Source organism: Xenopus laevis, chromosome 7L, assembly GCF_017654675.1.
Source record: "Xenopus laevis strain J_2021 chromosome 7L, Xenopus_laevis_v10.1, whole genome shotgun sequence".
Lineage (NCBI taxonomy): Eukaryota > Metazoa > Chordata > Amphibia > Anura > Pipidae > Xenopus > Xenopus laevis.
Window position 1 is genome coordinate 86835351 of NC_054383.1, and position 15086 is coordinate 86850436.

The 15086-nt window shown below is 37.1% G+C and overlaps 1 protein-coding gene across 1 annotated transcript; it reads right to left on the reverse strand.

The window, feature by feature from the left end:
* Positions 1–4890: 4890 nt before the first annotated feature.
* LOC121395553 (interleukin-18-like) lies at positions 4891–13256 on the reverse strand. The gene is made up of 4 exons (XM_041569301.1): positions 13084–13256; positions 11534–11671; positions 7559–7698; positions 4891–6393 (listed from the first exon to the last, which is right to left on the reverse strand). The coding sequence occupies exons 1-4, from the start codon at positions 13121–13123 to the stop codon at positions 6160–6162; spliced, it is 552 nt and encodes a 183-aa protein (XP_041425235.1). The 5' UTR covers positions 13124–13256; the 3' UTR covers positions 4891–6159.
* Between the last annotated feature and the right edge of the window lie 1830 nt (positions 13257–15086).

Here is a 15086-nt window from a genome sequence, read left to right on the forward strand (position 1 = left end):
GGCCAAATTGTAGATATACTAGGGATGCAGTAATTTGGACCTGCCAATAGAATCCTCAACTAGATGGATCAGCTGTAAATCTACCATAGCGGTATTTTTGGCCCAATACATGGACTACTCTCCCATCACTCTTCATCACACTATCAAGAGTTAAAGGTATTTCTGATCATTGAACATAGGTTCTTTGTGCAGGGCCGGACCAAGGTATTTTGGCACCCTAGGCAAGGGCTTCAATCAGTGCCCACCCCACCAGGTCCTGCATTACCATTTCCCACCTTACCATTCATATTGTCTGCAGTACCTGTGCCTGCAGCCATCGCGTTGCCTCATGTACCTGTGCCAGGACCTGACTTTGTGCAATGTGTCTATTCATTTCTATAGAAAGAACAGAGCTACAATTATCAGGTCATAACATGCTGCATTTGTAGTGACAGACGGCAGAAGTCGGATCCAAAGGGAAACAATAACGCAAACACACCTTTACCCTCAAAAGCCCTAATAACATCATGGCTTTCCACCAACATCACTCATACTGTAAATAACAAAACAAGCAGAGACTACCACACTGCTGTGAAATGACTAATGACTGTGGGGATAGGATCTATAATGCAAAATGCTTAGACTTATTTTTTCTAAATAAGAGATGTTTCCAGAACTTGGATCCCCATAACTTATTTAATAATAATTTAAATAACATTTTTTCAAAAAGCAAACTGAATAGTATTGTTTAGCAACCACTAGTGATTTAGGCAGCTTAGTTAGGATCAAGTACAAAGTACTGTTTTATTTTTACAAGTAATAAGGAAATCATTTTATCATTAGAATTATTTGTTTAAATAGACTCTGTTTGAGATGGCCTTCCCTTAATTCGCACACTTACACAAGGGCATGCTATTGTGCCCCCTAAGTGCTCTGGTACTTGCACACTGGGGAAAGAGGGGACTTTACCTCTTAAATCTTTAATAAACAGGCTCAGATTGGCCAGACAGGTTCCCCAAGACCAAGTTTGAACACATTTCTGTGGTTTTTATATGTTATTACTAGGGATGCACCAAATCCACTTTTTTGGATTCGGCCAAACCCCCGAATCCTTTGCTAAAGATTCGGCCGAATACCGAACCGAATCCGAACCATAATTTGCATATGCAAATTAGGGGTGGGAAGGGGAAAACATTTTTTACTTCCTTGTTTTCTGACAAAAAGTCATGCGATTTCCCTCCCTGCCCCTAATTTGCATATGCAAATTAGGATTCGGTTCGGCTGGGCAGAAGGATTCGCCCGAATCAGAATCCTGCTGAAAAAGGCAGAATCCTGGATTCGGTGCATCCCTAGTTATTACAGTTTTGCAAATGAAGGTGAATTGCCCTTTAGGGCTGGGACACACTGGGCGATTTGGGGAGATTTAGTCGCCTGGCAACTAATCGCCGCGACTTTCCACGACCAATCTTCCCCGAATGCTTCCCCTCACTCTGCGCCTGGCTAAAATGAAAAATCGTCTGCGCTGATCACACGCGGCGATTCGTTTTCCGAAGTCGCCCGAAGTTTCCTCGTGAGGCGACTTCGGAAAACGAATCGCCGCGTGTGATTAGCGCAGGCGATTTTTCATTTTAGCCAGGCGCAGAGCGAGGGGAAGCATTCGGGGAGAAAAGTCTCTGCGTTTAGTCGCCAGGCGACTAAATCTCCCCAAATCGCCCAGTGTGTCCCTACCCTTAAGCTTTGAGTCTGACTTCTTATCTCACAAAAGAATGTCAAGTATCTACTCTGGCCTGTCTGCCAAAACGCGGTTAAGTTAGAAACTTTGTATCTGTTGCCGGCTGTTCGGTGCAGCAGATCAATGAGAAACCGGGGACTTAGAGAAAGAGAAATCCATGACAGCGGGTTGAGATGTCAAAAGCGGTCTGTCCCACTCAAAAAGGGACAGTTGGGAGGTATGTTTTAATAAAAAATTATTTTGTCCAAATTTATCAATTTTATAGCAGTCCATCCCTTCAGTAATAAATAATCTTTAAAGTTTTCCGAATAATATGAATGTGTTCTTATCCTCTAATTCAGTAACATCACTATATCATATCCTCCTGTTTTATGGGCAGGTACGAAGTATGTTTCCAGCTTTAGCAGAGTTAGCAGCTTAAGAGTTACATCACTGATGTGAACAGATTTTTGTGTCGTCGGATTCCATACCTCCCAAATGTCCTGTTTTTTGTGGAACAGTCCCAATTTTGATAGCTCAAACTGCAGTCCTGGATTAGTTTAAATGCCCTGACTTTCTCTGAATAGCCAGAAAAAGATACAAAGTTTCTAAAACTTAATTGGCATTTGGCAGAAAGGCCAGAATACGTGCATGTTCAGGTGTACTTAGATACTTTTGTACCAATTTAAGATAATCAAAGAAACAATTATAAAAATTTAAGATAAGCAGGTCTTTCGGGGAAACTGTGACTTGCCGCTTAAAGGGCAATTCACCTTATTGGCCCCTTATGTACAGTATTTCCAGGGTAATAGGATATTACCACTGCAAGGCTTGTGGTTACCTGATTTCTGCATTATTATACACATAACTAACACTGTGTTATTTGGTTCCAAGAGATTTTTGCTTTTATTTTACTACAGGTATGGGACCTGTTATCCTAAATGTTGGGGACCTGGGGCTTTTAGGATATTGAATTATTCTGTTATTTGGATCTTCATATCTTGTCTACTGTAAAATCATTTAAACATTAAATAAACCCAATATGTTGGTTTTGCGTCCAATAAGGATTAATAATATCTTAGCTTAGCTCAAGTACAAGCTACTGTTTTATTATTACAGAGAAAAAGGAAATCATTTTTAAAAAGTTTAATTATTTGTTTAAAGTTTTAAAGCATACCTAAATAATGATCACTACAAAGACATATACAGAGTTACTTCTACATTTGTCATATTTACATTCACTGTAACTGTGCTGCGCAGTACTCAAAGGACTTAGTTGTGTAAGTGAACAAGACCCTTCAGTTAAACAACACACGGTGTATTTTTAAAAAATCTATTGAGTTAATATTAAACATGCTTACAGATAGAGAGATAGATATCACTTTTAAATGAAGAAGTAAAATACTTTACAACAGAATTCATAGATACTTTAGGACGCAAGTTCTTGTACATTTAAAAGGTAACTGCTATAAATAGGATTATAACCATACAAACAGGTTTGCTTTTGTTAATATTTGGCTAGATTGTAGTCAAACTAGTTTTATACAGCTTGGCTGGCTTTTATTATAAACAAAATGAACAGAAACCAAAATCTATCCAGCACTTCAAAGTAATAAGTCCCAGAGTCCTTTGTTAAACTTTCAGCAACGCTGTCTCTTAGGAGGGATTTTTATGTTCAATCCTCCAGTCACTTGGTGATATTTCACAAAACTGCAGCTCGACATGGAAAACACAGTCTCCTTCACAACGACTCCCCAGGGTCAGCCATATGGCCCGGAACCATTCAAAAAGAAACCTGGGACAAACCTAAACTGCGTCCAAGACTTTCCCAGGTATTTTGTCTCATCTTATTACAATAAAAAAAGTAATTTTACATGCACTCCAGTTAATGGGGAAGTTCCTCTTGGAATTAACTTTTTTTCACCAGATGTAGATGATGAGAAACAGTCTGCAGTTGGTCTTAATTTTGTTGTGTTCATTATTAAAAAGCCACTGCATATTGCATTAAAATAACATTGCATCATTCACATCAATAGTTCACTGTTTCATGAACATTACCTTTAAAGTGGGATATGCATGTACTAAAATATTTGGTTAATACTAATACATGTACTTCAATTTTTGTAATTTTCTAGTGCACAAAAATTGTTCATTGGTCCTTTTTGACAGCAATTAATTTTGCTTTACAGAGATATCAAATTTGATCATTTTTATAACGATACCTTTTCCTAAGAAACATTAAAAAACTAGAATCCATGATTGGACCTTATTTATTATTAAAAAATCTAATTTTTTTCGGATCAGGGACAAACAAGAAAAAAGTGTGAAAAATCGAGCGAATTGCTCAATTTTTGTAAAAAAACCTGAAATTGTTGAATTTTCGGGCTAATTTCAGCGCAGACCACAGAAACTTCCAAATAAGATTGGGACCTCTTCCATTTACTTATACAGTAAACAACCCCGGTGGGTCTGAGATGCCGGATTTTCGAGTTCAGACTTTTTACATCCTTGGGGTTTATTAAATAATTTGAGTTATATTTTCCACTAAAAATTTGGATCTCATAGTTAAAAAAAGAGTTTTTGGCATTCGGACTATAATAAATAACCACCAAAGTGTTGGTAACCTGCTACTGTTTATTTAGTAAAGGCAGAACTTTGTAGTCTTAGATTCAGCTGCAATTTTGTTGAAGTAACACTTTAAAGGGGTGTAATTCTTAAATAGAATTTCTATTTGTCAGAGATGCACCATGCTGTTACTTTAACATATATATTAAAACTTTTTGTACAACTTTAGTTTGCTGATATTATCCATTAATGTGGTAGAAACTTTTGTTTGGGTGTCTGCTGTCCAAAATAAGTTGCAACAGCAAGAGCAAGTGAGGTTTTATAGTGGAAGGGGCATAAATATCAAAGGTCGATAAAAATTGCTGTTTTAGCCAATGAGGGACCTCCTAGTACCCATTTGGAGTCAATTGTGGACTTTGAAAAATCGAAGTCTTTTTGGGGCAAAACTTCAAATCGACTTTGATCGAATGCGATATTCCTTCGATTCGTATGATTCAAATTCGGCCAAATACGGACCTATTCGATCAAAAACGGACATATTCAGCCAAAAAAAAACCTTAGACTTAATTTCAGTTGGTCTTTTTGAATTCAAATTTCGAAGTTTTTCAATTTGAAATTCGGCCCTTGATAAATATGCCCCGAAGTGTTCAAGGGTTAGCATTTTTAAAAACATTTTTTTAAATGAACACAACATCAAATAAATAACATGTATAACACATATGACTGGTCTATCAAGTATATATCAAATATATAAATAATATTTCTATCCCACTATTATAATGTTGGCACATTCCAGTTTTTATAGGAACGCCTCTGTCAAATTAAATAATTGTTCTCATAAAAAACAAACAAAAATCCCAGTATCCCTCTGGTACATATTAGTGTAAGACTCAGCACAGGCTATGGGGCTGAGCAATAACCTGATAGAATACAGTACTGTAGTATCTCCAGCCTATGAGGTCTTTGTACCCATCCCTAGCCTGGCTCAGTAAGGTAGCTGTGGTAGAAGCGCTAATGGATCCAGAAACTGGTAAAGGGAAAAAAAAAGTTCTAAGAATTTTTTAAAATTATAGATACACAATATTAAAAAGTAAAAAAGTGTCTGTTTAACTTTTAAGGGGGACCTTCCTGGTAATGACAATTTAATATAAGTTTTATCTCAATGAAATAACTATAAATAAATATAAATATCAACCTCTGAGCAATCTGTCTCTTCATGCACATGTCGGAGTTAGTCACTAAAAATAGCAATTAAGTTAAGTCCCACAGTAAATCTGATGTTTGGTTGTCCAGGTCAGTGTCAAATGACGCAAGAGACAAAAACGGAATGCTAATACTTAAAAAAAACCATACAAATTAAATAATTAAAACTAACTAAAAACTAACCATAAATCTATAACATACTAAAATGTAACGTGAAGGTAAATGTAGTTGCAACAGCTGCAATGCAGAATTGAACCCAAATGAACTTGAAAACTAATTTGCATATATCAACGGTAGTACAAAAGGGTGAACATTGAATTATTCTATCATGCTCTTAAATATAATGCCACAGTTTAATCTGAGCATCAAAAATCACAGCACTCCCAGCTGCAAGGCAGCCCTGTTCTTAACTACTTGCCATATGCAGGTAGGTTGCTACAGGACTCTAATGCACCTCATGTGCAAGCTTGGAGGGATCCAGGGTATGTGCCATTACCACCAACTCTGATTGCAGTGCTGCCATACAAAGGCAGCAGTGTATTCAGACCATGGTGCGGCTCTTTGTGATCCATTCTGGAACACAACATGCTGCACTTTGGAGAGCAATGAGCTGCACCTTACAGAACAACACGCAGGGCGATGTGGAAGACGCTCATTTTTTTCCCACTTGCATGTTGTCCCTGGCTTCTTAAATTTGACAATCATTTGTAGTTTGGCAAGATACTTATATACATTGCTATCGTTTCATCCAAGTTACCAGGGGGGCAGTACTTTAAAATGAGTTTCTGAAAACTCTCTGTCTCTTCACAAGCCAGATAAAAGTTCTTTTTCACTGATGACTCAAACCGCAGAGAAGAACTGCCATCTGAAAATGTCCTCTGGTAGAATATGCATTCACTCGCTTGAGACTGTATGTTATTTGGTATTTCTCTTTCCTGTAGAGGAGAAAAGGATTTGTCAAAATTAAAAATGGCAAGTTGGTGTTGTAGTTTGTTATAAAATGTGGGTGGGGTTGGGTTTAACTCGCAAAAGGATCATTTATTACAACTAATTTTTATTTTGCAAGTACATGCCAGTTAAATACAAAGAAAGTCATTTTTCCAGTGACTCACAGCAACAGCTATGGCTATGTTATGTCTTCTTATGAGGAATATTCCACTTTTCCTCTGCAAATTGTGCTCTCCATATACCTATAACTTTTATCTGCAGGGGATTACTGACAGCTGATCTGAGCATGCGCGTGTGTAAGGAAATCTTTCGCGCACCTCTTCCTGGATTTTGTGCGCATGTAGCGCTAAATTCAAACTGTATTAAAGGGGACTCTTGCTTGTTTTCAGTGCCCGTGATAGGATTTGTTTCCTGGTGCTGTTAGCTGTTGCTATTCTGTTTGAACCTGATTCTGTTTACCTGTTTTGACCCCTGCCTGGCTGTTTGACTACTCTGATCTCTGGAACCTGACCCTTGCCTGAAACCGACCTTGATTCTGCTTAACCCTCCTGTTTGATGTTCTGGTTTGACCTCTGCCTGTAATTTGACTCCGATTCTGCCTCAACCCATCTGATTGATTACCAGGCTTTGACCCTTTGCCTTCCTGACGATCCTAGCTATCTGCCTGCCTTGACCCTGCTAGTCTGACCACGAATCTGCCTTATCCTATTGTACCGAGACCTTCGGCCTAAACTGACTTTAACAACTGTCATGCCCCTTTGCTTGCCAGAACTCCTCGCCTTGCTCCTCTCGAAAAGTCCAGGTGGCATCCGAGTCCAGGTGGCATCCGCCAAAGGCGGAGGTCACACTACTGGTGAAGCCGAGCCGAGATAAGGGAGCTTGGCACTAGTTCTGGTTTAGGGTGCCGACCGTGACAGCGTGGCCCTGTTGACATGGGTAGCACCCACCCTTAATAAAAATGTCACACAATGGCAGTGTATTTGAACAGTAAAAGTATGAAGTGTTCCACCTAAGGGTCATTTTTTGGCTTTAGCATTCCTTTAGATGGCAGATTTTGTAATATAAATGTTTGGTAAATTTTTTTTCCTCATTGACGTTTCAATCTTCACTTTCACAACACTGTCACAACATTTGTCTTATCTAAGAACTCACCTTAAAGCTTATTTCCCCACAACTTGAAGAACACAAGACGTACATCTTGTTGTCAGAACACTTGCTGAAGACTACAGCTAACCCATTTTGATGCTGACAGTTCTCTCTATATTTATGCAGCAAAAATATGGCCTGGTGTTCTAAAAAAAACAATGCATACAAATAGGTATGTATTTATACAAACAGAATAAATGCAATGAATAAAAGAAATCCATAAATGTATTCCAATAGCACTACTTGTATATGCAGTGCTGTATATTTTACAATAAATTAATACAGTATTAGAAAGAAATGAAATATTAAAGGTTCCATTTAGCAAATGCAGGAAAGGATGCAAAGAAACACAAACAGCCATGGTTTTTTTTAACATTTGAGCCCTGCCCTGCACTTTCCAGAATTGCCCAAAACTGAGCAGAGAGAAATGTGCCTGGTCCATGAATAATGCACTGCCTGCTTTTGGCAATGTTCTGTTTGTAATTGTTAATGCTTTGGATGGACTTATCCTCTGTTTATGTAGCTGACTGGAGAAGCAGAGGGTGATTGCAATGCTAGGGTATTTTACGAAGCTTGTAAAGCTGTTGCAAATATCCATTCATAAGATATTCTGATTGTGTGACATCATGGTGTTTATTATTTGTTCCATCACCTACATGGACATATTATAACATGATATTTTGCAATTGTATTTTATCTGTTTCTAGTTTTTGATGTTATCATAGTTAAGAAAAACAATCCTGCTAATTGTTAGAGAAAGATGAGCAATTACATGATGATGAAAGATAAGGATACTGTGGGTTGGAATCTACTGATGCAATATCCAGTGACATATGCTGAGCTTGGATGTGCTCTGTTTCTCATCGTGGGGAATTTGCAATGAAGAGAGCAACGTAAATTGGCATTTCCCAGGATCCAGTTAAAATAAAATCATAGGTAATATTATGTAACAGTAGAAAAAAATACATATTTCAATGTACAATGAAGAAAAGTCTAAATAATTTTCTCAGAATGCAAATTAATATATATATATACGAATTGTAACGTAAATATTTATTTTATTGTTTAGGTCTTTAAAAAAACCAAACATATATATATATATATATCAGTAAATGAGCTCGCACTCCATAATCAAGTTAATAAAAGTGTCTTTATTCTTTAATGCCTATCCGACGTTTCGGCCCACATTAGGGCCTTTTTCCTTGAAAAACGCACCCGCATTGACTACAGTCCGGTAAGAGTGCATACGCTGAATACAAGTTATATATATATATATATATATAATATATAATATATATATATATATATATATATATATATATATATATATATATATATATATATATATATATATATATATATATATATATATTGTGGTAGAGTGCCCAAGAAAAAGTGTAAAAAGGTGTGATTTTTCCCCAATAGGAAATGAAAGCTGCAAGGGAGATGTTACTAATCAAAGCATAGTCTTCCTGTTTAAAGGAATTGTTCAGTGTAAAAAAATGTTTCTAATATAGTTAGTTAGGCAAAAATGCAATGTATAAAGGCTGGAGTGACTGGATGTCTAACATATCAGTCAGATCACTATTTCCTGCTTTTCAGCTCTCTTGGTTTACACTGACTGGTTACCAGGCAGTAACCAATAAGAGACTTGAAGGGGGGCCACATGGTTCATATCTGTTGCTTTTGAATCTGAGCTGAATGCTGAGGATCAATTGCAAACTCACTGAACAGAAATGTCCCATGTGGCCCCCCTTCAAGTTGCTGACTAACTCAGAGTTATAGAGCTGAAAAGCAGGAAGTTGTGTTCTGGCTATTATATTAGACATCCAATCACTCCAGCCTTTATACATTACATTTTTGGCTAACTAAGTATATTAGAAACATGTTTTATTTTGCACAGCCTATCTATTTACCCAGTTTTTATTTTTTACACTGAACTGTTCCTTTAATGGATATTGCTATCTGGCCCTGGATGCTATAGTGTTTTGGAAGGAACAGGCAATCCATTCCAGTGGTCTAGCTCACCTTCCACAGGAAGGTTATCCTGTGGAAAGGGTATTTAGGTATTTAAACTTAATTGGAAGTTTAGAGAGTGTCTCTCAGCAGGGCACAGCAGGTAGGAGACCTGTCTGTGTTAGGAACTCCCAGTGGAGCTGGGGGTGCGGATGCTACTGCAAGAAGCAGAGGGAGCCCGTGGCTGTACCTAAGAGACAGATTTGTTGTCTGTGTGGGACATTGAGGAAAAGCCAGGAGGCTGAGGAATTCCCTCAAAGACTGTGAGTACAGGGGTGACCCCAGTAGTCCAGAAGGGGCCCAGTATAGTGAGGTAACACTTCATATGATGGTAGCGCTCAGTGGGCAAGGATTTATTTTTATGGTTTGTTATACATACTGAAATGGTCATCCTTGTTTGTGAATGACTTACTGTTTGGGGAAATAAACCAATGTTGCTTTGAAGAGCCTGGTGTCCCTGTCTAAATGCTCCTTTTCCTATACTGCCTGCCCTACCCTTTGCTAAATTCCCCCCAAATTTATGTGTTCAAGCAGCCAGCTTGCCAATATATATATATATATATATATATATATATATATATATATATATATATATATATATATATATATATAAAATAAATAGCAGATAAAGACACCATATTAGCATATCCGAAATCAGCAGTGTTTTAGGGACTGCTGCCACCCATCCCATTCCGCGCTTCCAACTTTTAGTTAAAAAACTGAAATTCAACCCTTATAGTTACCAAAGGTGGCTTTTTGCCACTCCTGGTAACTGGCCGTTCCATGCCACAGGAGGCAATGTTCTCACCTTGCCTCATGGCAGGAGTGGTCTTGTCCAAAATACTAAATATGTTATTAGTATGTCATTCATATTTCTTTTAGCAGTAGGAATAATGGCATGTCTCTAATAACAAACAAACAAGGGAGTAGCCATATAACAAACAGTAGTGCCCAAACAAGGAATGCCTTTGTGTATATCTAGGTGGAGAGCCAGCAACACTGATGACACAGATAAAAAGGAAACTAAACTCAAAACCAAACTAGTCTAGAAGTATAATGTTTCAACCAAAAGGCTGCTGACACCACCAGCCCATGGCTCTGCAGTTTAACCCAAGACTGCCCCATCCTTCTGTGTTTGTTCAGCTTGACCCATAGTGCCTGATGCATATATGTTCAAATGAAAAGGGCTTAAAAATAAATTCTCCTGAGAAAGATTCCTAAATAGCTAAATCCATCTATACCAATTTTCCAACTGATGTTATCTGTTCAGGAGAATATTAGGGAACTAGATGTGTTTTTTCTTCCCAAATATAGTGATTCTCTAAACTTTTCAACTACCTACTGTATAGCTATGTCTTCTTTATTATTTAATATTATGGAATGATAATTTTACCCAAGGTGCATATATTACTACTTCCCCCAATTAATGCTGAATAAATGCATCACATAATTCAGAATAAACACCATCTGTTTTCATCTGGGTGAGGTACAATTTTACTTGAACTGAGACTATGCAGAGTGTTTGGGACTAGTACAGATGTTAACACAAGCTTTGTTTTTAATATGGAAAAGTAAGTGCATTACTTGTTTAAATGTCTGCTCAATAATGGGGTTTTACACAATCTTCTATTGTGTGCTTTTCTTTCTCCATTCCTTACTGTGCTATACTCTATACATTATTGGTGGGATTTGCTTCCATTCAGCCACAGGTGCCGTAGTGAGGTTGGGCGCTGATGTTGGGGATCAGGCCATACTCTCATTCAGCATTCCAACTCATGTCACAGTTATTCAGTTGGGTTGAGGTCATGACTATGTACATGCCAGCAAAGTTCTACTCATGCTATTTCCATAAATTAGGAATTGCTGAAATTGGAATGTCACTATTCCTTTAAAGCATATTAACAGTGTGAAGCATATTTAGAAAGAATAACAATATCATGTTGATACTATAAATTTATATCGCACCTTCAGTATTTTCATCTGGTAAAAAGATGGCAAAAGGTTCTACGTCATGAACAAAAGTAAGCAGATGTTGCATGCAGTTTTTCAGGTTTGTTGCTGTTGGTTGTGAGAATTTGTCCAACCTGAACCCATCTACTTCATCTGGAACATAAAAACAGCATATTTTGTCCAAAACATACAGGATGTGGATTTTAACATTTCAGCAGACATGAATGAATGCTACATATGGTGTAAATTCTAACTTCTACCCATTTAAGTAGCACCTAAGAAGTCACCTTATTGTAACCTATTAGGGTGAGTCTGAGTGTGTGAAAGAGATAGGTGTAGTACATCTTCTGCTGTGATGTTATGGTTTGGTTCCTTGGGCTGCATGTTTCAGGGTCACTTTGTGACGGTTAGAGCAAAGCACAACTCCTTTTTTAATGTGTATTATTAGAGATTGGCAGGGTTCAACTGATGCTATGGTCACTCACCTACATCCTAAAATCACATACTCACCTCAATGCCTTGGGGGCTGGGTGGCCGGTTACAAGACATACTGGAGAGCCCCAATCAGAATAAGACTAGCTAAGATCATCAGAAATTAACTTATATTTACATTGTAGAATATTTTACTACAATATCACGTCATGTCATACTAACTGAAACTCTTTACTTTAGCAATAGAGATTTATCCTACTGCTTCTTTCCTACAACTACTTATATAGTTTTGATTTTTGCACCAACTCCTCAGTAATACCTCACCTACAGAAAGTGAATTATAACATTTGTTTGTACTTTAATGATATTGTCTTGCAGTCCTTATAGAGCATCATCACTGCTACTGAATGCCTGTTTCAAACACTACAATGCCCAGAAGGAATGTGTCTCTGGATCAGTGAAGATAATTCCATACATCAAAATAATATAGTTCATGTGAAATAACTCCTGTTTATTAGGAAGGACTCATTTTCAAGCACGCACAGGTAGTTAAAGGAAAGCATTTTATGGGATCAGCATTGTCTTTTCAGGAAGACTAGAAAAATGAATTCAGTTGGCTTTTAACAGTACAGTATATGGGTCTAACAGTACAGACATTAGAAGATTAGAAAAAGAAAAAAAAAACCATTTGATTATTGCTACCATAGCAAATAGCAAAATATTTTAAAATCAACCAGATGAGTGCAGAGAACACATGTTTCAATTAATTAGAATAAGTCAGCTTATTGGTACACCTTGTCTAATAAACTCAAATTTCACATTTGAATTGTGTCACAGTATTAGCACTAACTATATCACATGCTGCTCACATTAATATCCTCTACACTGTATCTCATTCAGTGCCAGAATACACGCCTTGCACCTGCCAAATCGCTATTGCAGTGTATGTCTGTGTGTGATCTGGCTGTGTTTATCGGGTCATTTTAGAAATCCCAGGTTGGTGTCTGCAATATAACTTTTCTTGCAGATAGGACTCGCATGCATTATGTTGTTTAGCAGCACTTCCTGAAGCACAAACACTGGAATGACAAGCTGTGCAAGTTAATAAGCAAGAACTAATCAGCTTTACTTACCTTCCAGACAAATTTTAGGACAGCAATGATAACTTGCCATGATCTCTGTTAAAAGAAATGGGGGAAGGAGATTACTGCTAATTGTATTGCTGTATTTACCTGATCTATCATTTGGTTTTGAATTTGAAACCTTTGAATTTGAATTTAAAACAGCTGCATCAAATAGTAAGAAATATTTGTTTTATATTGTAAAACTTTGTCAAAACTTGAAGTTTTGGCTAATTTAGCTATTTTTATTGGGCATGTGAACTGGTAACTCAAACACTCACCTTCAAAATTCTTTCAATAGAAGCCAATGGTAACTTAATGGATCTCAAGAACAATATCCTCAAGTAGATTGATTTACAAGCAGATCTTGAGCTAGTGACCAGCAGTCCAGCATTGCAAATGGGTTTCATTATTCACCCTTCTTGGTACCTCTCAACATTAAAATTTTAATTTAAATGGAATAGGAAATACATGATGGTCATTTGAATGCAATAATTTGGATCTTCATTCAGTAAACTTGAATTAAGTTAAAGTTCTCATGGTAGTTACTTATTATTTACATCAGAAGGGTATATGCATGTACAAATTACATAGAAATACTGACAGAAATAAAGCCATGTTCAAGATTTTATTGAGAAAAGGAGAAAAGGGAATACAAGGGAATGAAGGGGTTTTACTTTGGGTTGTTTAGGTATGTATTCCTATGAGGTTTTCTTGTAAAACCTAGCATTGATAGACAACTGTATCCTTGTACTAGTATACAATACCTGATAATACTGGTACCCAACATGGTAGTCTGGAGAAGAACAAATCATTTAGGAAGTACAGAAGTCACACAGAGTTGACGTTCACAGCAGTTACACTACATTTTACTTTAGCTGAGTTTATTTGCCAACAATGTATTATTTTGCTTGATCATCTGTCAATGTGTGGCACATATTTGAGAAAGGGTATATAAATCCTGGACTAAATAAACAGATTGCCTTAGCTCTTTATTTCTCTCTCATCCTTGCAAGGATAACATTTGATTTGACTTAACTCATCTGAAGCCATTTATAAAGGTATGATTCTTTTTGTGGTCTGTGACAGTTACTCAGGTAGTCTGTGCTCTTCTAGAAAAGCAGGATGATAATCTACAAGCATACATACCTGAGTCCTGAAGGGCACTCAGCCGTGACAAGAATGAGGGAGATTATTAGAATTCTTGTGTTTTTCTGCACATGGAAGTTGGCAGTTACCTAAGGGAGAACAATGAAACTGAGCACTGTTCTTTATGTGTAATATTAATGTAGCAGTATGCTAACCTACATAGTATAATGGACTGCTACATGCAGCGCACTGGTTACAAATCTAGGTCCTGCCCAAAAATACCATACCTGTTAAACAAGAACACACACACCCTTTTTACATGGTTAGAACTGCAGCACTAGTATGTAGTGTAGTAGTGTTATACAGGTATGATACCTGTTATCCAGACCTGGGGCTTGGATAACCTGGGGTTTTCTGGATAACAGATCTTTAAGTAATTGGCTCTTCATACCTTAAGTCTACTAGAAAATCCTTTAAAGTGTACCTATCACCCACACCCAAAAAAAGAAAAGTATGGATTATTTGGATGCAATGGAGTCTATGGGAGATGGCCTTCCCATTATGCTGAGCTTTCTGGATAATGGATCCCATACCTGTACTGAAATATGTTGTATTTATGTGTATATATATATATATATATATATACTCTCAGGTCTTATAAATATTATGAAAGTTTTATTTATTAAAAAGAAGACTGACGTTTCGGTCTCGGAGGATGGTTTTTGTTTTTTATTTTCTCCTGTCGTTTGCGAGAAAGGTGTCATAGAACATGGTGACTGCTATGTACTGATACTTCCTAGGAAACAGCATTTGTGTCTGTCATTGTTCTCTCTAGATGAATGTATGTATAACTTTATTTGTAAAGTGCTTTTAAGGAGCCTCAGCGCTGTACAATGCATAAAAGTACTATATATATATATATATAT